A 26,280-nucleotide genomic window follows, 5' to 3' on the forward strand; every position below is an offset into this window, starting at 1 on the left:
TCAAGCCATAGATGTTGGGTTGTTAGATCTGGTGTGAATTAGAACTCAGTGACCTTGATACTCCTACCACTGGACTGCCTGTTCATTGGTGAGGATTTCTAATTTCATATTCAGCCCATTATGGAAGAGGTTAAGTAGAATCATCAGCCAGACTCAGCATGGATAGCAAAGAGCGGTGCCACCACTGTTCTTGGCAACATTTTCTTTGACTTTGAATACAGCTTCTCTTTAATCATTTACTTTTTCAATCAATTAATCACAAGAATTTATTAACTATTCTGTGCCAAATAAAGGGTAGGTACAGAGTCTGGGAAAATGGTGCTAAAGAGGCGACTCACAAAGTATGGTCCAGAAGCAGAGCAACCTTCCTCATCATGCACTTATTAAGCACTGAATATGTGTCAGGCACTATGCTAAGTGCTAACTGTGGGATACAAAGAAAAACAAAATAGGAGATTTCTCTTAAAGAGCTCACATTCTAGGGGAGAAAAATTTGAGCAAATGGCTATGTACATACTATATATATACATATGTATATGTATATATATATATATGGAGGTATGGAGGTATATATGTGTGTATGTATATATCATATCTATATCTATCTATGCATCTATTTGCTATCTATTTTACTATCTATGTTAAATAGGATATAAGCCCAGAGGGAAGGCATTAGCTGAGGCGCAGGGGTGGTGGTAGTGAAGTGAAACCCTCTTGCAAAAATTTAGATTTGAGCTGAGTCTTAAAGGAAAGCAAAAAAAAAAATAGATTTATAAATTATCTTCAATGGACTAAAAAAGCATGCCAAACCCTAGTAAGTAGTTCAAAAGGGGAAAAAAAGATGTCTTCTATTGTCTCCATTTATCATATATTAGGTTGTCCATGTCTCTCTATTGGGAGAACTTTTTTCAAGATCAAAATAAAGATATTACTTAACCTTTTTAGGTTCAGCAAGATATTGATCCTATCTTTCACACCACAAATTATTTAGTAGCCCTCAACACTTCTAGGAGAAGGATATAGTTACTATGGAGTCCCATGTATATACAAAGTAATCTTTTAGTAAGTTAATGCTGCTTCTCTAGCTCCTTCTTAGTAGGAGGATGAGACTTCAAATTTCAGGAAGGAGAGAAATGTAGAAAGAAGAGGCATCAGGAAGATTTTGGTAGAGAGAAGGTAAGAGAGGTGCCTTATAAGACCTTGAGGGAAGGTAGTAAGAGACTGAGAAAATAATGAGGCTTTGAAAACTGGTTCGATTTGGGACAGAGAGAAAAATAGGAAAATGAGGCACCAGACTCTAGTAGTTAGTAGAGAAAGAGAAAAAGAAAGATAGGACAGCAAGATCACTGTAGGAGTGAAGAAAGGTAAGGAGAAAGACAGAAAGGTTATTATTTCAAATATTTAGGAGCAAGAAGAAAAAGAAGAGATATAAGTATGGGCTTGGTGTGCTGGCTTACTGCCAAGGTAATCTGATCATTGCTCTTTCCTGTGAGGGAGCCACTTGAGGGAAAGTTGAAAGATCCACAATCATGCTTGCCCTAAGGTATGCTAACACATTGCCTTATACTTGGCAAAGGCCCTATGCATATCTGCAATCATTTAGTCATCTAAACATCCAGTAAGTATATTTTAAATGTTGGAAGATAGCAGAAGAAAGCTAGGTGGTATATTGGATAGGACTGGAGTTAGGAAGACTCATTTTCATGAGATCAAATCTGCTCTCAGAAACCAGCTGTGTGACCCATGGCAGGTCACCTAAGCCTCTTAGCTTCAATTCCTCCTTCATAAAATTACCTGGAAAAGGAAATGTCAAACAAGGTCAGTATCTTTGCCAAGAAAACCCCAAAAGAGGTCATGAAGAGCACTGAAATGATTGAACATCAGCAACAACAAAAACAAATGTATCTGTAGCAACCTTTTTGGATATTCTCCCAACCTCCACTTTTACTTGTGAATTGGCTCCCCAGCTCCCCAGAAGACAGATTCTATTCCTACCTTGCAGGAAAACCTGTGAGTTTACACTCCTAAAACTAATATATACAAATAAGTTTTTATACATAGGATAAATTGGAGATGACCAAAAAGATATGCTTGGAAGACACTAAAATTAAGAGGGATTATGATAGATTTCCTGAATTGAAGAAAGATATGGAAGCCAAGAGTCAGCAATGAAGAGGAAGAACATTTCAATCCATCAAGAAACATTTATTTATCACCTACTATGTTCCAGGCATATTTGTGTTAAGTGTTGGGTGTACAAAAAGAGGCAAAAGATTTACTATGAAAAGTAAATGACTGAAAAAAAGACATAAATCCTCTGGTAGCTGTCTTCAGATTCTTGAAGGATTGTCATATTTAAGAGAGTAGATTTATTATTCCATGTTGTTTTGAAAGATAGGACTAAGGACAGTTAGAAGGAAATTATAGGAAATTATATGTACATCTCATTTCAAGAAAAACCTTTATAATATTAGGGTGGTCCAAGGTTTGAATCAATTGCTTTGCAAGTCAATTCCTTGGACCTGGAAATATTCGAATAGAGGCTTGATAACCCAGGAAGAATGTCATAGAGAAGATTTTGGCATTTTGTGGGACACTGGACAAGATGACCTTGAAGTCTTTTCTAGTTCTGAGATTTTATTAAAATGAAATTAAATAAGGAAAACAGTAGGACCTTTAGGCTTATTGTTTCTGTCTTCTTGGAATGAGAAGGTGCTTTACTTGAAACCTTGAAAGTAGGGATGAAGACTCTTGGCTAATAAGTTAATCTTGGCACATGGAAACTAGATGGCAGTATTAGTTTTACTTTAGGTCTCTGCCTCTTCACATGCACCCACTAATGGACAAAGGAACAATAAGTCCTTGTTCAATTGAATTGAACTATGTATCACTAGATATTTTTGATCTATATAATATACATATATATATATATATATACATGAATGTTTAGCATTTATATCTATCTTAGTAAATATGAATTCTGCTAAGGATTACCACCCTTTGTAGGAAGTATAGGCCTGAGAAGAAGTCATTATTCACATGCCTGTGGAAAAATAGACATTTAGGCAGGTTTGTATGGCAATTTCATACTAAATGACATACACAAAATATTGATTTAAAAAATCCAGTCCTTCAGGCAGAGTAATATGGTAGAAATATCTGTGAATAATAAAATCTGAATTTTAATAGAAGTACCAAACTTTGAAACTCTTGTGCTATTTAACTAGATTCCTATAGACTACTTAACCTATCCATGTCTCAATTCCCTCATTTGCCAAACAGGATATGTATATATTGAATGATTCATACTTGTATTATCTCAGAGGGACAAAGTCAAGATAATGACATGTTGTACCCTTTCACATTATTTAAGGGTTTTGCATTCAGTTTGAATTTGTATCTTTTCAAATTCTTTCTCTAAGTTCCCATTTCTTCTTTTTAGCTTCCCATCCAAACTAGTCAATATAAATTACATGTGGTAAATAACAATTGTAAAAAGGGATAATATACTCAAATATAAATGTAAGTATAAGGCAAAGATATGTTAAACAGCAAAAAACTCATGATAATTATTGCCTAAACAAAATGAGTTTTGATGTCCCTTCCAAAGATAAAAATTTTAAAGCATTTCAAAAAGTTGCACATACTATATAACTTTAAAGTATGCAGTTTTGTATTTTCTATTACTCTTAAAACAGTGGGTACTCAGTAGATATTTATTTATTGATTTTTAAAATATTTTATTTTCCACAACTATGTATAAAAGCAATTTCATTGATTATTGTTAGTATTTATTTTGTGCTTGGAACCTTACATATCTCTTTGATTTCACCCTGCCATAATATACTAGATTTGCAGCTTTTTAAATAGTAATTTCATCTGTCTGCCTTTCCCTATATGTAGGGGGCAAGAATAACTATAATTTTTGTGAGATAGGTAATATATAAATATCATTATTTTAATTTTAGAGATGAGGATTTTAGAGATTTATGAAGAAGAGACTTTCTCAGAAAAACTTATCAATTTCAGATGAAGGTTTTGAGCTCAGAACATATTTCTAGATCACGTATTCTTTCTCATGTTCTAAGAACTCCAAGACTGGTTACATATATAAACTCAGATAATAAGTAATTTTGAGTTGGCCCCAAAGGAGGAAAATATCATGTAAAATATTATTATGAATATAGATACAAATTTTACTCTTCATAATGTTACAAAGGACTCAAGTGTAGGACTATCATAGAATCTTAACTATAAATAGACCTCTGAAATTCTCAAGTTCAGTCTCCTCTCTTCAGGACATATTTCTGCTTTAAAGATGAGAGATTTATTTTCCTTTTTGCATTCTATTCTGTTTTACTCTCTAGGAGAGTTCTTACCTAGCAAATTTGTGTTTAACGTCATATTAGTTTCCAAATGAAGGGATCCAATGTTGAGAGTAGCCAAGATGGCCTCTCCATCAACCGTCCTCTGGTTGCTTGACAGCTCAGAAGGGGAGGACAGGATAACACACATTGAACATTTTTCAATGTTGACTGACTTGAGATCTCCCTGAGAGTGAGCAGATCCCTACACAGAAATAGGGAAGAAGGAAAGAGGCTTCATCAGAAGTTAGACAGTTTCCTAGCCTTGTGGGTAAGCATACTGAAATACAGGCAAAGAAAGCAGAGGCTAGAAGAAATAAACTTCATCCTAATTCACAATTTTGTTAAGAGTTTGTCCTGGATATGACTTATTCTGCAGTTGACTGGCATTTGTTGTGTTTCATATGTAGCTATCACTGAGTGCTAGGGATATAAATACCACAAAAAGACAGTCCCTGTTTGCAATGAACTCATGGAGGGGAGGGACTGTCTTTTTACTTTTATTTTTATACCCTTGTCAAACAAAAAAAGACTGAAGTTACAGAAGAATGGGGAAGGAGGCACCTTGGAAGGTCATGGTGGCAGACTAACTTACTAAATGTCAGATACTCTGACTGTAAATCCTTCAAGGAAGGAATTTTTTAAAAATATTCCTAGAAAGAGGGTACAAAAAACATTCTACATAACAACCAGTTTCAACTAGTTAAAAGTTGGCCAATCAATGTGAAGATAGGATTAACTCTCCTCTTGCTTATTTTTAGCTAAACAAATCAAGAATTCAAAGCACCCCTACTTAACACTAAGTAAGAGAATTCATGAATCACTTACTAGAGTAAGTTCACACCTCTACAGGTTATTGCCACCCCCCTTGGGCAGTGCTAGGCAACTTGAAAGACTTCCATTAGTTCCTGTAAAGCGGGGGAAGGGACAGAAAGTGACTTGGAAAAAGGACTATAAAAAGTCCTGAACTTCCTTTCCAAGGGACTTTGCCTTTGGAGTTTGCCTTTGGACACTCTGCATCAGGGAGCTGGACTGACAGAGAAGACTTTCCCTGGATCCTGCATTGACTTGTTGGGTGAGTAGCTGACCTTCCTTCCCTGGCTTCTGGAGAGATTGGTTCTGGAGAGGCCTTCCTTTCCTGGAGGAGGCTGACTTGGTGGAACTCTTGCTGAAGACACCACCAAGACTCCTGGCTTAAGAGATTTTTACGGCTCCATGTGGAGATGTGGACTTAAGAGCCCTTGCTAGGTTGTGAGTTGGACAGAAATTACAGGGTATCTAGCTAGGCAATACTTTCTATTTTCTTCCTACATTTCTCTCTTTTACTATATCTCTATTAAATTAAATTGTCATGAGTGGCTAATGGACTAATGATTTAAGAGTTAATTTTTTAAATCAATGAGCACAATATTACTTTAGAACTTTCATATTAGCATAAAAACCTAAATTTAAAATGTTTACATTAATTGGTAGAGTCATGGTCTTGAGCCTCTTGAGCCAGGAGTCTCGGTGGCATCTTCAGCAAGTCTTCCACCAACTCAGCCTCCTCCAGGAAAGGAAGGCCTCTCCAGAACCAATCTCTCTCCAGAAGCCAGGAAAGGAAGGCCAGCTACTCACCCAACAAGCCAATGCAGGATCCATGGAAAGTGTCTTCTCCTTCAGTCCAGCTCCCCTCTCAAGGCCTTGATTTACTTATTCCTAAAATGACAATATTGGGCTCAATGAAGCCTAAGATCCTTTCCAGCTCTAACTCTATAATCCTTGGAGGATAAACATATAGTCCATCAGCTTCTCTCTGCAAAGTCAGCAATGATCTCCATTGCTAAATCCAATCACTTTTGATTAATCCTTATTCTTCTTGACTTCTCTGAAGTATTTAATATTATCAAGAAACCCTCCTCCTGGATCCACACATCTCTGGATTTTCATGAAACAATTCTATTGTGCTTTTCTTCCTATCTATGGTGTTGGTTCTTCTCTGTTTTCCTTGTCACCTCATCATCTATGTCTTGCTGCTACAAGAATCTGCTTAAATGACACTTTATTCAAGAAGTTTTCCTTACTCTTCCAATTGTCTTTCCTTCTCAAACAATGTGTATTTTGTGTGTGTGTGTGTGTGTGTGTGTGTGTGTGTGTGTGTTTGTGTGTGTGAATGGGCATAATAATCTGTAATCATTTATCTGTGAGCATGTTGTATCCTTCCACTAGAATGTAAGCTATTTGAAGTCTTCCTTTTAGCTCTGCATCCCTATTGTTTGGCAAAATACTTGCCTCAAAGCAAGTGCTTAATATATTTTACCTTGATTTTCCCTGTAGTAATATTACAAGCTTGATAGGAATTGCCTTACATTAATTAGATTCTGCTGGTAGAACCTTCAAGAAAGAGTTGCCTTTATGACATGATGGGATACCAGTAGTAGACTAATATAAAGAGCTCTGAATATAGCAGGGATTTAAAAATAATTGTATATGTTGTATTTTTTAATTATTTTATTTTCTTATATTATCAGACATCACCATAGAGCCATGTCCTATATTATTTCTTTATACCTCTTCCACAATGGTCCTCTCAAACTGTAGACACTTAAAAATATTTTGAGAATCTAGTAATATTTGCTAAAGTTTGAATACAAATATAAAAATAACAACAATACTATGTGTGGTAGAGTTATGGACTGAGGCTTATGTTACTGAAGAGAATATTCACATTAATTAGAAAATAGATGCATTAAAATCCATTCCTGAAAAACACAAAGGCCTTGAATAATATTAAGTGAAAAGAACATGAAATTACATTTTTATAATAGTCTAAGGTTTACCAAGGTCTTCTCTCCTAGTTTTTCTGAAGATTTTGTTTGATTCTCCAATTTTTACTCATATTTCTATCCAATTTTTGATCATCTTCACAGATAAGAAAGTCTTGTTACCAAGAAGGGCCAATTGTTCCTCAGATCTTTACATCATTTAAAATTTGTATTGCAACAATGAAATAAAGACCTTCATTTCCTCCCCCAACACACACACACACACACTTACTGGGAACAGGTAGATCTTGGGAAAATTTTTCAGAAACTGCCATTCTCTTTTCAGGTAATCCAGAGACCCAATGAACACAATATCCTTCAGCTCTTTGAAGGTATAGTTACTTGATCTTAAGGGCATCACAAAGTTCCGAAGCCCCACCAGGGGTGAATGAGAATCTCCAAAGACACAGGCAATAATATGGTTCTGCAATCCTGTCTTGGTATTGTCACCTTGTTTCTAAAGAGAAACAATCCAGAGAAAAAGAGATGTTTGTTTTCCTCAATCAAAGAAAAAATTTCTAAAAATTGGAGAATAAATTCCTACATGTATGCCCTTTTTATTCTATCCCTCTCTCACAACTAAATTTTTCTAAGTTTAGCTCTCTACCTGTCCTAACCATGACATCATGGCATGAGTGAGCTCTGATAAGATAAATACTGTCAAGTTCTAAAACATGGTTAAGATGAATGGTCTGCTTCACTGATACCAAACTCACATAGAAACAGGGCTATTATATAAGCATTCTTGTGGCCCATAAATTAACTGAGATACACTCATATTAATATTATCTATGTTCTACTGTATTTTTCTTTAAACCTTTCTCAATTACATTTTAATCTGGTTCAGTCACATTCAGGATTGTTGTCATTGTTTTTTTTTTTTTTTTTTGACACCTTTGATCTATTTGACCATGTATATTCATACATTCATTGAGAAGCAGCTAGGTGGCAAAGTTGATGCAGCACTGGGCTGTGGGATGAATATTTATCTGCCAATCTATTAAAACAAAACAAAACAAAACAAAAAAATAAAGAGGCAAAGCTCCAAGCCAATCACACATTCATTGAGAGAGACTGGCATCTCTCAGTAAAACTGAGTCATTAGGTTTCCTCCCACCTAAGACAACTGAGTGAGAATTTTTCTCCTTATTTTATACCCTAACATTACATCATTCAAGGTCTCACCCCAATATTCAACCACCAATTCTAGAGAAGGGCGTCCATTTAGGATGGATAGGCAAGAAGGTACCTTTAGGATGAATGGGTGGGAGGTTCATTTCCTAGCAACGATTGAGTACTATCTTGTTTCAGCATCTTATTGAGTCCTGCTTGGTAAGGATAGTCCTATGAGAGATCCAAAGATAGCCCAGCTCTTCCAGATGTGTCCCCTGTGCCCATTTCCAAGGCCCCCAACAGTCACCAATCTGACATACTTTATATGGTTGATAGAGAGTTACAATAAAAAGGAGGAAGTAACTTGATTTACTGCATAGTGAGAATTTTCCTTTTTTAAAGTATACTTACTAGAATTCTATTAATCCTACTATAATTTTATTACTCATTAATTAATCATAGTTGCAGATTAATTACTCCTGTTAGATATATACTGATTGATTGTGATAACTGGTATCTTATTTTAGAAGTCAGGGGATCAAGGATTCTCATTTTCTTCAACTGAACTCTGGAAGATCTGGATTCAAATCAGACTTCAGCTGTGTGACCCTGGGAAAGTTGTCACTTGCTCTTTATACCTCAATTTCCTCATCTCTAAAGTTGGGACAATAAGAGCATCTACATTCTAGAATTGTATGAATAAAATGAGATAATATTTGTAATATGTTTTGTCAACTTTAGAATGTTATCTAAATTGGAGTTATTGCTATTATTTAACATATTTTTCTACTGCATCATAAGCTCCTTAATTTCAGGACGGTATTTTTTCTGAATTTTCTAACATTCTCAAACATATTACAGTATGAGGTACACAGTAGTTGCCTTATAAATGTTTATTGCATTGTACTGTGCCTTTTAAGTATCTACTCAGAGTAACACTGTGTGAATTGCTAAGGGATAGCACTAATGGTGTGGAGATTTGAAGGCACTACCTATTTGAGATGAGCCTAACATTACTTGGAACTCAAGCTAGTACTTTTCAAAGGCATAGCCTTCTCAGAAGTAAAATGTTTGCAGGCAACTGGGTAGCTCAGTGGTTTGAGAGTCAGGCCTAGAGACGGGAGGTCCTAGGTTCAAATCTGGCCTCAGACACTTCCCAGTTGTGTGACCCTGGGCAAGTCACTTGAACCCCATTGCTCACCCTTACCACTCTTCCACCTAGGAGCCAATACACAGAAATTAAGGGTTAAAAATAAGAAGTAAAATGTTTGACATCTACCTATGCATTTTCTTGTCTTATGTATGCTTGTGAGTTGTAAGAGGGGAGAAACAGAATGCAAAAAATTTCCCAGTTCCAAAACAGAATCCATTCCAGTTGACTCTCTCCAGGGTTGAATTAGTCTTACTAAAATTATTTTTCAAAAACTCCATGATGTATAATAATTAATTTGTATTTTAATACCTAAATGGGCTTCTGCATTTCTTACTATTAGAATTATATAGAATTTAAGTCACGAAAGAACCTTAGAAATTATGCAGTTCGAAGCATGTCAAACTCTAAAAGAAATGAAGGCTACACTAACCTGAACATAATGATACTTGCAGACCATGTTACCCTCATTAAAATATAATATCATCTGTCTTTATTGTTTTGTTAAAATTTTCCAATTACATTTTAATCTGCTTTAACTATACTAAGGAGATCCTATGTTTGACACATTTGCTCTAGTCCCACCTCCTCATTTTACAAAGTATACTTTAGAAGAAAGAGCTATGGATTTGGAGTCAGAGTCCATGGATTCAAATTTTGAAACTTCTATAATAATTTTTGAGGTGACCTTGAGTAAGTCTCTGGGATTGAGTTTCTTCATGTACAAAATTATAGGATTATACTAGGTGAACTCCAAGTGCCTTTCCATCTCTAAATTTGGTGGTCTATAGAAGCTAAGGGATTTTTCCTAAGGTATCATGTCAAGTTTGAACTCAAACCAAGGTGCTCAGATTCAAAAAGCAGGACTCATTCCATTATATCACATTGCCTTTTAAGTGCCTATAGAGTAAATATTCATTCTCAATTGAATACAGATTTCCTTGAAAACCAAATATCTTTTGAATTTAATACCTGAATTCTTATATGCATTTATACCAGTGTATTATGGTTCATAAAAGTGCCTGGAGTTTCAGAGCTGATGTTAGTTACCTGAAAGTCATAAGAGAAAAGGTGGTATAGACAAAAGGGGGTTTCTATACAGGTACAAAATGGTGACCTCCTATGACAAGTATTTAGGACCTCTGGTTCTCAGTTTTCCCATATGTAAAATGAGGGGGAGTATGGATGAAATATTTCAGTAGGGCCATTCAGTCTTAGACCTTAGAACTCCTAGGAAACCTAATCCTCCCCTATGTCAGCACCCCACCATGTTGCATTTTCCAGTTAAGGGAGGTTTAAGAAAAGTCATAGAATGGGGATCTGGAAGCAGATTTTTCAACCAACTGGGAGCTGTCAAATTAGCACAGAATCTCAGTAAAATTGTCTTTCAAAGAGCTCCTCTTATACCCTACAAAAGAAAACATAAGCATTTTGTCTGGGGAGCCCACCATGAATGATCAGAATCTTAAGCAAATCTATTTAAGAATTGTCTCTAGATAACTAGATTAGTTTTAAGTTGAATAATGAAGCCTCTAATGCTATTTAATGTAACATGCCTGAAGTCCAACAATTACTCTTCTGAATAGAACTAAACAATTAGAAACAAGATGCATGGCACAGGCTATTAATAGGCACAGCTAGAGATGCTTCCTAAGAGAAACTGTGGGACAAAGCTGTTTCTTAGCAGGAAAAGCACTGGATTTGGAAGAAGAGTTCATTTTGAAATCTGGTTTTGCAATGATCTGTCTGTGTGACTGGGCTAACCACCTCTCTGAGTCTTATTTTCTCTATATAAACTAGATGGTCACAAGATGCTCTTCAAATTCTATCCTCCAGTGGATTGAGTGATGGTGCTTTGTCAATGGAACCACAATTGTATTCACTCAGGACTACATGTCTTTTTTATAGAGGTCAGATGGTAAAGTACATAGCATTCTGGGTATGGAGTCCAGAAGACTTTGCTTTTAAGTCTTATCTTTGACACATGCACACAAGCTATGTGGCATCCAGAAAGCCATCATCTCTCAGTTCCTCAAGCAACTGCCTAGCTTTTATCTTCTAAGGCAGAAACGAGTCACAGTCAACATTTAACAAAGGGAGTTACCCTACAATAAGTTCTCCACAATGGTAAAACTGTTGATCATTCAAATTGTCTATCCAACATTATTGTCTGTCCAGACAATCCATACTCCTTATGTCCCTCTACTTAGAAAAAAAAGAATTATTATGGATTTTGGCCACAATTACAAATCAAGGCTCTCCAAGAGAAATTTCAGAATCTCTCCTCCATCTCACAAAATAGTTTCCACAACATGGGATTCAATAAAAATGATAATTTATATTATTCTAGTATTATGTGATGCTCACAGCAACTATCTGATAGGTATTTTTATCTCAAGATTATTTGTTAGAGGACTCTAAGGAGAGACTGGTCCACTTGAAAGGAATGTTGTAGTGGGTATCCTTTTGAGGAATATGGGTTGGACAAGTTATCTTCTAACCCTGAAATTTTATCACTGATGATTCCCATATTACAGATTATCAAATTCAGAGAGGCTCGGAAGTATTCAAATAATTCATAAGTATCTGAACAGGGACACTACTATCTCAAATTCAATGCTTCCTTCTGCTATCTAATACCTATTATCCAATATCTATTTATTAGTCTCTTGAATTCTTCTGTTCTGTAAAGAACTCCTCAAACTCTCTAAATATTTGCCACCCACTGAAAACATGTTTGGTTTCCTGTTCAAAGGATGTTTATTCTGCTTAGTTTGGAGTGAGACAGTTAATTGCTAAAATGATAAGTTTCAGTTCCCTTAATTATCTTCCAAAAGACATGACAGCTCTGAAGATTCCCTGCTTTTGATTCAATGATTCTGTTGTATAACTGGATCACACCCCTAGCAGGACATTGACCTCAAATCACAGGGATGTTCTGTATGTTTATATTAATGTGTTTGTGGGAGGAGTGAGTTTATATACATGCACATATGTGCGTGTGTGGTTTTTTAATAGTGTAAAATTAACTATTTCAAAACTGGGGGTAGGGAAGAATAAAAGTTTTCATTCCCACTTAGTGACAGATACAAGAGCCATGTAGGGAACAATTCAAGAAATCATTTGTACTAAGTATATTGTACTGCTGCTGGAAAATGAATTTTGAGGGGAACCCACAAAACAAGCATCCTGCTAGGATGACACCAAAAGGCTTTTGAAAGTCTTAGTGGGAAGAGATCTTAATGGCCATTGAGTCCAACTTTCTCTTTTTATAGATGGGGAAACAGAGACCCAGAGAGGAGTGCTATTAAGGGCACAAATAGGATCATACAGTAGATATATTCTAAGAACTCAGGCTGATTTTGATATACACAGAAAAATGTAGATTTGAATGTGAGAGGTCTGAGTTAGAAAAGTTAGAAATGCAATATTTGAAAATCCAGACCACAAAAACACATTATTAGGATGTTTGTGTGTACATGTGCCATCACAAAATAACAATTATGGTCCTTCACTTACAGGATAGATTAAAGGATGCAGAATGTCACTTTTTAATCTGGTTTAACTACAGATGAGAATCAAAGATATTGAGTGACTTGCCTACAGTCACACAGCTAATAAGCAAGTGACCTGGGATTGTTAACCACATCCTCTGAGTATAAATTTAGGACTTTACCACACCAGGCTGCCTCTACACTTTTGACTATAAAGCCATGAGGCCGAATTAGCTCAACCTTTCTTGATGGCATTACTTCATGAAGAAAGAGACATCTTCCAAGATTTCAGACTGATTTTGAGGTAGAGGGGAAATGCAGCTTGACTGGCAGCAATGTCTCACTTTGAGAAACTCAATAAATGAAAATCCAGACTGAGAAAACATAGAATAAGGATGTGTGTATGTGCACGTGCCATTACAAAAATAACAAGAACAACCAATATTTTGTTTTTCAGAAGGACAGAGAAAGACTGAGGATTCTTCAGAAGAGTGAGGTTCCTTAGCATATTAGAATTTATTTACCTTATACATTTTAAATAACTTTTCAGGAAGATATCTACCTGAAAAACCAAGTCAACAGACTGACTTTTTTCTCCTTTAGTAAAATTACATGCATTTGGGGCTAGATATGCAATTAATTATAAGGAAAGCTCAGTACAACCTCATCATAAACTAGCTTTGTAGTTAACTGGTAACTTGGGAGGTTATCCATGTTTCCTAATAGTCTGGCCATTAGGATATGTGTATTTGCTCCCTTCTTCAAGCTTTTAGTATATATTTCAGAAAAAAGGGGGTAAGTGGGATATATATTGAATATCAATAATTTATGCAACTATGGTAAAATAAAGCTAGTGGATAGCTTAAATTTAAGATTTCTTAGATGGAATAGCTCAAACTAATAGGTAACCCAAAAGCTAAAACCAAATGGGTTTTCTCACTGTGTCTTAAAAATCAGTATGGGGAGCCTCCAAATTGGCGAGAAGGCTACCAGTCCGCCTAAAGAGTGTTGAACTTACTCAGGTCTACAATGGAACTGGTCAACGGTTCGGGCTAATCAACAACATAAAAATGACATTTTGATGCACTTCTAGCCTTAGTAAGATTGAAGAATTAAAGAAAGCAATAAGAGGTTTGTTTCATAGGTACCTACCAGAATTGCATTTTCCAGAAGGATGGGTGTACACCAATGGAACAAGCCACTACTATCAAAAAGGTCATTCTTCATATCTCTGTCATAAGCAATTGCATCCCTAAACAGAGAGAGTAGAGAGTTAATATTATAATATTCCATAACTTCCCACAAAGATGCCAATATGCAGGTTCCAATTTAGCTCTGTTTTCTGGAGAAACAGGATTTTTCAGGAATGAGGAAATGCGCCAGAGGAAACAAAGCTTCAATATTTCCAAAGGGAAATGCCAGTGAGCTCAAAACTAAGTGAAAAAACAACCTAATGTGATGAATGAAGAAAAAAAACAAACTCTTTGTCTTAGATCTGGCAAACAATCCCTGGAGTTTCTCCTGTCTGAAATCAACTAACCCCAACAAACCCTGAATCCTCTCAGGTTCAAAAGTACCTCCTTGGCTTGAGATTGGTCCTTATATAGACCAATCCTGGGACTGGAAGAATGGGGGTGGGAGGGTGGGGAAGGTCTTGGCCCCACCCTAGCATAGGATTGGTCCAATTCAAGACCAATCCGATGCCAAGAAGTGGGGTGGGTGGTCCCTCCCACAGCACAGGATTGGTCCATCCAAGACCAATCCCACACCAGGAAGTAAGGGGGAGGAACGCTGGGGGATTCAGTTTCCTGGGTCACAACACATTCAAAACCCATAGTGGACATCTTTGAAGAAACTGTGGGCAACCTCGTGTTTATAATAGGTCTAGGAAAACTAGGTCTTAAACCAGCGATTCCCAAAGTGGCCCCTACCCCCCCCCACCCCCGTGGGTGCTGCAGCGATCCAGGGAAGCTGTGATGGCCACAGGTGCATTTATCTTTCCTCTTAATTGCTATTAATATTTTTTAAAAAATTAATTTGCAGAGGGCTAAGTAATATTTTTTTCAGAAAAGGGGCAGTAGGCCAAAAAAGTTTGGGAACCACTGCCTTAAACCCATAGGTTAGGAACTGGGCCCAAAGCCAGTTAAAACAAGCAGATATGAACCAAAAGGTCAGTGCAACCTCCCTATTTTTCCCTAAAATGATTGACTAATACATTGTTGAAAGTACAAGAAAAATGTCTGAGATGAATTTAACTTCCTTTTTAGGAACAGGTTGCTGATGATGACAGTAGACAAGGCCCAGTCTCAGTGTCTCAAGTCAGGACTAAGGGAGGAGGCAGGGTTGAGACTGAGGTGACTTCACAGCTAGGCCAAGAATAGAAAAGGTCAGGCTAGGCCTTGGTCATCTGAATGGGAATGGCACTTGTACTATATGTAGTGGGAGATTTGAGGCCACCCTATCAAAGACTGGGAGGAGCTTAAAATAAAAAGGCTCTAACACAATGAGAGGCAGTTAAGAGGAGTGGTGGATAGAATACTGGGTTTGGAGTCAGATAGACCTGAATTCAAAATCTAGGAATCTCAATCCATGAACTGAGGTAAAAGACAAAATAAAGTTAGCTGAAATCTCCTAATATAGAGAAAAAAATGAAGTGGGAAAGATAATTCCAGAGGGGAAAAAAGTCCAAGAAGAAGAAAGTTAGGAACTGGAAAGAGAAACTCAGAAAAACAATATGGATCATTCCAAAAGATCCCAGGAGTGATTAAAATGAAAGAACTGTAATAAGAGATAAAGAATGAAATAAGAGAACTAAAAGAGAATTGACAGTTTACAATAGAAGTTAGAACTTTTTGCTGCAAATAATACTAATATAGCCCAAAATAGAAGGAAAACAATAAATTGGAAAAAAATGATTTTATGGACAGTTTCTCAGGTAGTTATCTCATATCTAAAGTATATAGAGAATTTTGTCCAATATATAAGAATATGAGCCATTCCCCAACAGATAAATGGTCAAAAGATACAAATAGTTTTTGTATAATGAAATCGAAGCTATATATCAGTATATGAAAAATGCTCTGAATCATTTATTGGAAAAATGCAAATCAAAACAATTCTGAGATATCATGTCACATCTATCATTGATTAAAATGCTAAAAAGGTAAAACAACAAATGTTGGATGGAATGTGGGAAAATGGGGATTCTAATACACTGTTGATGCAACTGTGAACTGATCCAACTATGTTGAAGAGTAATCTTTAATCATGCTAAAAGTTATAAAATTGTCTATACCTTTTGACCCAGCAACACCGTTATTGGGTTCATTTTCCAAGGAGATCAGAGAAAAGGAAAAAGAATCTATATGTTCTAAAATATTTATAACAAATCTCTTTATGTTGGCAAAGAACTGAAAATCAAAATGATGCCCATCAATTGGGAATGAATAAACAAGTTGTGGCATATGATTGTGATGGCATATTATTGCACTGTAAGAAATGACTAACAGGTTAATTTTAGAAAAACATGGAAAAACCTACATGAAATTATGAAGACTTAAATAAGCAGAACCAAGAGAACATTATGTACATCAAGAGAAATATTGTTTGAACAATGACTTGCACTTGTCCACTTACAGAGAAAGAATTGCTAAATAGAAATAAGATATAATTTTATATAAACATATATCTTTTTGTCAAATACCTTTCCTAATTGGGAAGGGGAGGAAGTGAGGGAGTTAACTTAGCATTTTAATGTAACAAATTAATTTCAAAAAGAAAAAAAGAATGATCATAAAACAATAATTCTGTGATAAAACAATAAAAATATGGCAAGTGTCAGGAAGAAACTAAATAGTAAAGAACTATTATTTAGCACCACATATAGAAATTATTATAGAAGAAAGAAAATAAAAGGAAAGAAAATGTTGAAATATGTTATACACAAGGGAATGCTAGAAGTAGATCTTATTGGCCTCTTCCCATGTGTTCAATCTGTTGACAAATATTGTCATTTTCTACCTCCATAGCATTATTGTGTCTCATTTTCTTTACTCACGTGGTGGATATCTTACTTCAAGTACTCATCATCTCTTATCTGAACTATTGCAAGTGCTATGCTAGTAATTTCTTTTTTTTTAAGTCTTCCCCCATTCTAATCCTTTTTCACTGAGCCCCTAAGATTTTACTTAACCATAGGTCTGACTATGTCACTCCTTCCTACCTCTATCTCCATTCTCATCCTGACCCTTAAGGAGTTCTAGTGGCTTTTTTGCTACTTCCAGGGTCAAATACAAATTTCTCTGATTAACAAAGTTCTTCATAGTCCTTTCACTTTTCTTACATGTTATTCCCCTCTATGTATTCTACAATCTAAGTATGACGTACTTGCCATTCTTTTCACATGACATTCCAGGTTTTATCTCTGCTTTTCTTTTGCTGTCTACCATGACTGGATTTCTTTTTCCTTTCATTTTCTTCTCTTAATTTTCCTAAATTCCTTTTAGGGCTCGTTTCAAATCCTACCTTCTGCAGAAAGTCTTTCTCAGTATCCCCAAATTCTAGTGATTTCTACTATATATTCTTAGTTCTTTAAATTTTATCTCCTTCTTTTGTACTGTAAGCTCCCTAAGGAAAGCAAATGGTTTTGACTTTGCATTCCCAGGGCTGAACACAGGATCTGGTACATATTAAGTATTTAATAAATGTGTTGACTGATTTATCAGAGGCAGAAATAAAGGAGGAGATAGTGATGTCTTGTGGATGTGAAATAAGAAGGGGAGAAGAGGAAGCTTTCTAAAAATATCCACTTTTCTTTTCAGGGAAGAATCAAGCAAGGTCCTCAGATGAGAGATTATGCAAGGTTAGAGAAGACAATAGAATGTTGAAACAGAAAAAGTGATGCCTCATTAAAATGGGTAACTCAGGTAGAATCTATTATACCTTTTAGAAGGGGTAGAAATCATTATCTTGCTGAAGACAATAGTATAAAGTAATATGCTTAAAAGAGAGAAGCCAGGAAATTGCATTAGGCTTAAATGCACAATATATAATGAAATAATATGGAAGCTAAATGCATATTCACTGAATGATATAGCATTTAAGTACTTAAAGGAAAAGCTCATAAAACTATAAGGAGGTAAAGTCAGTAAAACAATGATGAAGGGGATTATAATATTCACCTTTACAGATCTATGTAAATTTAATTTTAAAAAAAGATAAAGATAATTTTATGATCAGAATAAAATGGTAATCACAATGAGTAAATTCTATAAACATTAAAAAGACTGGGTTATATTAAATATATACATGAATTCTATCAGTACTAAAAAGAAAATAATGAGCTCCAGTATTATATAAACTCTTTGAAAAATAAAGAAGCCAATTTATCAAACTTTTTCAATGAGAAAAATATGATCTTTGCACTCAAATTAGAGACTGATAATACAGAGAAAGAAAACTATAGCTAACCTATCTCTAGTCAGTACTAAAAATATTGATGATATTATTAACAAAATAGCTATACAAAATATTAAAAAGATTAATTATGATCATGTTAGATTTTATACCAGGATAAAGAGTTGGCTCAAAGTTAGGAAAATGATAAATATTTAAGAAAATATTAATAGCAAAACAATTTATAAAACATATGATTATATAAAATATGGAAAGAAATTTTTAAAAAGACAAAGTTTATGGTTTAAAAAAGACATAGGAATAAATGGGCCTTTTCTTCATATGTAAAGTTTAAATTGCTCAAACCAAGGAGAAGCATTATCTATATAGATATCACTTAAAGACCTTTATAATAGGTTTGGGGATAAAGCAAGCATGTTCACATTGTCTAGAAATGATAGTTCCAAAATAAGATAAGAAAAATAAAGGAATAAGAATAGGCAAAGAAAAATATCATTATTTAAAGATTTTATAATTCACTTAGAAAACTCTAAAAAGTAAACTAAAAATTAATTGACATGATTAATAAGATCATTAAGCTAGCAAAATACAACATAAAACCACAAAAATTATCAGCTTTCCTATACTTAATTGCAATTCTCTAGAAGAGAGAAAATAGTTCCACTAAAATTATTTAAAATATAAAAAAAAATCTGAGTACATCCATTCTAAAAATATACTAGGGACTTATAAAATATAAATATAAAGCATACTTTACAGAAATAAAAGAAGTTAGAACTAATAAGAAATATTCATAATTGGATTGTATGCCAATATAAAAATATGATTTAATTTAATACTATTTTATCGCCATACCACCAAGGTATTATTTATAGAACATGAAAAAAAAACAAGAAGAAAATTCAACTAGAACAAAATGTCAAGAGTTTCAAGAAAAAGAACAAAAAGAAGTGAAGGGACCAAAGGAATATCAGACCTTAAATTATCCTATAAGGCAGTAAGCATCAAAACTATATGGAATGGAGACTAAATATATTACAAAGATTATACATTATGACCAAAAAGAATTCATACCAGATAGACAGAGATGGTTTCATATAGGGAAAATCATTAACAAAATCGATTACATCAGTGAAAAAGTAACAAAAATCATATGATTACATCAATCAATACAGAAAATAAAACTTTTGACAAAATACACCACAAATTCTCATTAAAGATACTCAAAGCATAAGTATAAGTGGATTTTTACTTATAATTATAAGTATATATGTGAAACCATCTGCAAACATTATTGTAACAGGGATATTAGAAGCCTTTCCTAAGATCAGGAGTGAAACAAGGATGCCATTATCACTAATACTGTTTAGTATTGTCTTAGAAATGCTAGCAAATAGCAATAAGAGAAGAAAACTAAATTGAAGGAATCAAAACAGGCAAAGAGGATGTCTTTTCACAGATGATATGATATATGTGTGTGTATGTGTGTATAAAATCCTAAAGATTCAACTAAAACATTAGTTGAAACTATCAATAATTTTAGCAAAGTAGCAGAATATAAAATAAACTCATGTAAATAATCAGCATTTCTATATATCACCAATATTGTTTGACAAGATAGTAGGAGATAACCTATTTAAACTAATTATAGATAAAATAAAATACCTAGGAGCATATCTGCCAGAACAAACTTAGAAGTTATATGGACATAATTATAAAACACTTTTATGTAAATAAAATCAGATTCGAATAATTGGATAAATATTAATTGTTCATGGGTGGGCAGAGTCAATATAATTAAAATGGTAACCCTATCTAAACTAACCTACCTATTCAATATCTTCCCAATTAAATTTAAAAAAAAATTTATTGAACTAGAAAAATAATATACATTTGGAAAACCAAAAAGGGTCAAAAACATAAAAGGAATTAATAAAAAAAATATCAAAGAAGGAATTTTAGCTGTACCAGATTTTTAACTATATTATAAATCAATAATTATAAAAAAAAACTTTTCTGGTATTGTCTAAGAAAGAGAAAATTGGATCAGTGGAACAAAACAGACATACAACAAACTGTAGTAAAAATTATAGTAACTTTGTGTTTGACAAAAGTAAAGATCCAAGTTTTTTAAATAAGAATGCACTATTTGGTAAATATCACCATTAAAACTGGAAAACAATTTGGCAAAAACTAGATGTAGACTAATATCTTATATCATTTACCAAGCTAAGATAAAAGAAAAAGAGGGAAATATTATCAGATTAGGAGAACAGGGAACATATTAACTATCACATCTATGGATAGGAAAATAATGAATAAAAAGAAATAGAAAGCATTGTGAGATGTTTGAATACTTTAAATGGAAAAGTTTTTGTACAAATAAAACCTAGTCAAAATTAGAAAGAAAGTGGTAAGTTGGAAAATTTTTATAAAAAAGTTTCTCATATCTATAACATAAAATTTTTATAAAAAAGTTTCTCATATCTATAACATAAAGTCTCATATCTATAACATAAGAGAATTTTGTCAAATATATAAAAATATGAGTCTTTCCCAAACTGATAGTCAAAAGATATGATCCAGAAAGTTTTTGGATGAAAAAATCAAAGCTAAATGATATATAATTGTACAAAAAAGTGACAAATCATTATTGATTATTGAAATGAAAATCAAAACAACTTAGTCACGTCTATCAAACTGGCTAAAATGATAAAAGGGAGAAATCACATATGTTGGGGGGATGTGGAAATGGGGTCACAAATACACTGTTAGTACAATTGGAAACCGACCCCCAAATTATAAAATTGTGCAAACTTTTGACCTAGCAAAAAATCACTATTAGATTTATTTCCTAAGGTGATCAGGAAAAAAGGAAAATAATGTTTATATTCTAAAATATTTATAGAAGCTCTCTTTGTGATGGCAAAGAACTGGAAATTGAACAGATGCACATCAAGTGAGGAATGGCTAAATCAATGTTGGCATATGATTGTGATGGAATATTACTGACCTGTAAAAAAATGACCAACAGATTTATTTTGGAAAATCATGCAAAGACCTACATGAAATTATGAATAATGCAACAAAAAGAACCAAGAGAACATTATATACAGCAACAGAAGTATTATTTGAATAATGACTTGTATATGATCAATTCCAGAGAAAGATAAAAAGAAATGACAGTATAATATATATTATATACTTTTCCCTCCTAAAATGTTGCCTTCTTTAATAGGAGAAAGGAATGAGTGAGGGAGTTAACTGAGTATTTTAATATAACAAAAAATAAATTATAAAATTTAAAAGGCCTGAAAAAACCATAGGAAATCAATTCTAAACTGAGAAAGTTAACCAAAATGTTTAGTTAGTAAAAGATCCAGAAACAAAAGAACATAGCATATTTTTTCAATTAAACCATATAATACCATTTATATTAGGACAAAAACTTTTTAACAAACTTTTTGGAAAAACTGGAAAACAGTATGGCAGAAATTAATTTTATACCAACAACTTATACCATATACCATTTCAAATCCCAAATAACTATAGCATTTAAATATTAAAGGTCATATCATGAAAAGATAAAGAAGATAAAGAGTTTCTCTTCACAACTATGGCTGGGGGGAGAATTCTAGATCTCTATTATTATAAATGATGATGAGACAATTTTAGTTATATACACTTGAAATGCCTTTGTAAAATGCAAAATCAGCTTTAGAATAAGAAATGAAACATGGTTGACTGAAAGGAAAATCTTTCCTATGAATATCTCTGAGAAAAGTCTGATATCAAACCTATATAGAGAATTGAGATAATTATATAATGACAAGAGTTCTTTTCTCAGTAGATAAGTGATTTAACAATACTAAAAGAAAATTGTAAAATGAAGAAATTCGAGACTGTTTGACAACTGTTAGCACCTTGTATGAGGCTGTCCAAATGCATGGCATTCAATGGGAACATGGCAAAAGACAGAAGACAATGCTAATTAAATTCAAGCAAATAGTATGCAAAAATGCCATACATGCAATGAGTAGTTAACAATTAAAAACGAGAAAAGAAGTTATAGCCCTGGCTATGAGAAAGCTCACAATGTAACAGTTACCCATGACACAGTAGAGAGAATATTAGCTATGGAGTTAGAAAACCTGCATTTTAGTCGTGGTTTTATTACTTACTAATGGTATAGGCCTAGGTGAAACATTTAACTAGGATAAGCCTCAGTTTCCCCACATTTAAAAGGGAAACAATAATTGTTTCATTATCTTCTTCAGAGAATGGTTATGAAAGCCAAATAAGACAATATATGGAATAACTTTTTTAAGCTGTAATGCTCTATAGAAATAAGTTGCCATTAATTGTAGATTTTAGAGTCTCAGGAATCTAGATAGTTCATTTAGGAACTCTATAGAAAGCAAGTTTTTTTTTTTCAAGCTCAGGAAAAGTTGGGACCGAGGGACAGATGGTGTAGTATTTACCCCCCTACCCCTGGAAAATTGGCTTGAAAACAACTCTAAATAAAATGATTTAAATAAACTATTTTCTCATAATGGAAATAGCACAATTTGAAAGACCCTCAGGTGTTACTTTTTAAGATATCTCAGTTAAGGGAAGATCTTAAAAGAAAACATCAAAGCCAGGTCCTCAAGGTGATGCCTGAAAGGACTAGGTACATTGCCCTGTTTCATTAATTGAGCTATTAATTGAGTTTTTTTGAATAGCTTTGTATATGGGACTGAACTTTATCTGTTTATATATTTGAGAGAAAAAAGTATCCAATTGTGTTGAAATGACCTTTGGGCCTGTGATACTACATCTCTCAATCTAATGAAATTTTAGAAACTGAGATGATACCTGCACAGTATACTGTACAAGGTTGTTTTAAGGAAGACACTTTGCAAAGCTGACAATGCTATAGAAATTATGCTGTTCATTAAATTCATTCAAAATTAGATTTCTACCTCTTCTATCCTCCTCTAGCACAGACGATGTGTCTCTCTTTGGCCCATGGGCCAGTCCCTAATTCTCTTTTCCATTTTCTCCTCTTTCACTCACAGACCCCAGTGATAAATGGTCTTTGCCCTAATGATTAAATGCTCTTTTGGCAAATGAGAGATGATCTTCTTACAAGCACTTTTAACATAGCTCAGAATAGCAAATCAATCAGTGTACACTTTTCTATCATAATAAAAACATGATCTATGTACACAGGCTGTCACAGATGACATCTTTTTTCATTCTGATGTTATGGGAAACAGATATGCCTTGGAGGAAACACCTGTTGGAGCACCAAGTAAGAGAAAAAGCTAGAAGAAACCCACTTCATCAAAAAGGCATCCACCTGGTGTCCTTGCCAAGGCAAAAATTAATGTAATTTAGTTCGCCGTTCCTTAACTAAAGCTCCCTTCTGCCATATGCTTTGCAAATGACATGATCCTTGCAGAAATCTGCCTTCCTAGGGAGGCTAATAAATCAACTTCATGAATGCTCAGCACTGGGAGCCTAGGAACTCGAAGCCAGGGAATAGAACTTGAAGGCCGATGCCACTGGAGGGAGAAGGCAGCTGTGTGGCACAAGCTAAGCTCCAAGGGGTGGGAAGGGAAAGTCACATCCAGGCTCCAGCTGGAAGCCTCTTGGCAGAGCGGGGGTGCTGCTTTGGAAAGCCAGGAAAGAAATCTAGCTGAGTGAGGACAGCAGAGTTTAGGGTAGAACTAGGACAGACAGCCACCGAAAACCACTGTGGGATGGGATGAGGATGGAGTTAATCACTTTCGTACCCCTGAGCTTAGTCAGTCTTCAGCTAAGTAAAATAAAATAATATTTAATTCAGCACTTTGTGCCAGCATTGTTACCAATATTATCTTATTTGCCTCTCACAACAACTATCAGAGACAGGTGTTATTGCTGCCCCTGTTTTACAGATGAGAAAATTGAGTTTCAGAGAAGTTAAGTGACTCCCTCGGAGTCTTACTACTGGTAAGAGTCAGAGGTAAGATTTGAACTCAATGGTTTCCTGATTTCCAGTTAAGTACTCTTTCCATGAACCTGGCATTTTCTAAATCACTACATGCTTTAATTCTATTTCAAATTTCTTTCCAATATTTTAGGACTGAGGAATGCTGAATGCCACCTATGGAAATTTGAAAAGGAAAATAAATTTAAAAAAAAAAACAGCATAGGCATAAAGGAAACAAAATTTGGGCTTTTGCAGATGATACAGTGGTTTACTTAGAGAACTCTAGAGATTCAACTAAAATTAATTGAACTATTTAATAAGTTCAGGAGATTAGTATGTAAAATAAACTCACAAAATCATTGCCTTTTCACTTATTACTAACAAACCACAGTAGGAAATGACAGAAAAATTCTATTTAAAATAATTAAAGAACATATAAAAATAAATGGTACTCCACTTACCAAACACATATAGGAACCTAATGAGTAAAACTGCCCAAAACTCATTACATAAATAAATAGACCTAAATATTTGTAGATATATTAGTTATGTTCATACTTAATCCCACCCTCCACCCCAAATTTGGAAACGATAACTTGTATTACCTAAATTAATTAGTTCAGTTCATTGGTAATCAAACATTAAAATTAAATTTTAATGAATGGTATAAGGTTAAAGGAGGACAGATATATTAATGCAATATTAGTGGAAGATTTCTATTATTTGTCCAGAGATATGTAGGTAGCACAATGGTTATTTGGATCTAAAGTAAAGAATGCCTGAGTTCAAGTTCAACTCCAGATATTTACTTAAGCAAGTCACTTAACCTCTGCCTCAGTTTCCTCATTCATAAAACAGGAATAATAAGAGCACCTATCTCCTACAGTTTTTGTGATGATAAAATATTTGTAAAGAATTTTGTAAGCCATAGTGATATATAAATGTCATTCATTTGTAGGAGTATTGGGTTCTATGCAAAGTAAGTTTTTAATAAGAACTTTTCCCAATCATTAGTACTTCCAATCTGGAAAGAAATTTGCAATTATACCTAAAACATTACGATGGCAGGGGAATAGTGTTATGATGGTGCTGTTAATTCAAAGGGAAAGAAAGAGGAATCATGGAAACATTAAAAAATACACAGTAAAGAACAGAAGGAAATTTATAAGCAGGCTAGTTTTGATTTTATTATACATGTTTCAAAAAACTCTGAAAGTGTACATAATGGAAACTCAAAGTTTCGTATACAACCCACTTTTTTTCAGGATTATGAAATAGCACTTATCCAGGTAAACTTGATATTAAGTAATCTTTCTTTTGATATTAAGTAAACTTTCTATTACTCAATCTGCATGATAGAATTACAAAGCCTCATTGCTAGCCTCTGTGATTCCCACAAATCACTAACATCTCTGCCTCAGTTTCCTCATTTTTTAGCATGAAGGATTTGGGCTAGATAATCTCTAAATTCCTTTCAAGCTAAATCTTATTATCCTATTATCAGTGGTTAGTTAAAAGGCCAAAAGTTATACAATTTAACCGATGTCTAAAGTAGAAATCACTTCCATAACATTTCAGACAGCTGTTGATTCAATCTCCTCTTGAAGTCCTCCAGAGAAGGGCAGCTAGCTCATGACCTTCATCATTAACTCATTCCACTTTCTGTTTGTGAGAAAAGCTTTTTTATATCAAGCCTAAGTCCACCTTTCTATAATTTCCAGAGAAAGCATGGTTCTGCTCTCTCCCCAAAACAAACCTGCCACATAATGACCCTTTTTTCATCCATAATTAAAGTTCTAAAAGATTCATCTCCAGGTCAAAAATCTCCAGTTCCTTTAACTGACCTTGAAGAATGGGAAGCTACATGGTGTTATAGAAAGAATATTGGCTATAGAATCAAAAGATCTAGACTTAATAATAATAAAATTAATAGCATTTATATAAAGCTTTAAGGTTGACTAAAGTCTTTACCTAATTTTGC

General features: G+C 34.1%; 1 protein-coding gene across 1 annotated transcript in view; it reads right to left on the reverse strand.

The window, feature by feature from the left end:
* The window catches only part of KCNU1 (potassium calcium-activated channel subfamily U member 1), a 274,056-nt gene that overhangs the window by 42,501 nt on the left and 205,275 nt on the right, over nucleotides 1-26,280 (reverse strand). The window contains exons 21-23 of the mRNA XM_044659543.1: nucleotides 14,078-14,177; nucleotides 7,401-7,625; nucleotides 4,380-4,569 (exon numbers count right to left, since the gene is read on the reverse strand). Coding sequence (XP_044515478.1) covers nucleotides 4,380-4,569; nucleotides 7,401-7,625; nucleotides 14,078-14,177 — 515 coding nt within the window. The remainder of the gene's footprint in view (nucleotides 1-4,379; nucleotides 4,570-7,400; nucleotides 7,626-14,077; nucleotides 14,178-26,280) is intronic.

The sequence above is a fragment of the Gracilinanus agilis genome, chromosome 2 (genome assembly GCF_016433145.1).
Source record: "Gracilinanus agilis isolate LMUSP501 chromosome 2, AgileGrace, whole genome shotgun sequence".
NCBI lineage: Eukaryota > Metazoa > Chordata > Mammalia > Didelphimorphia > Didelphidae > Gracilinanus > Gracilinanus agilis.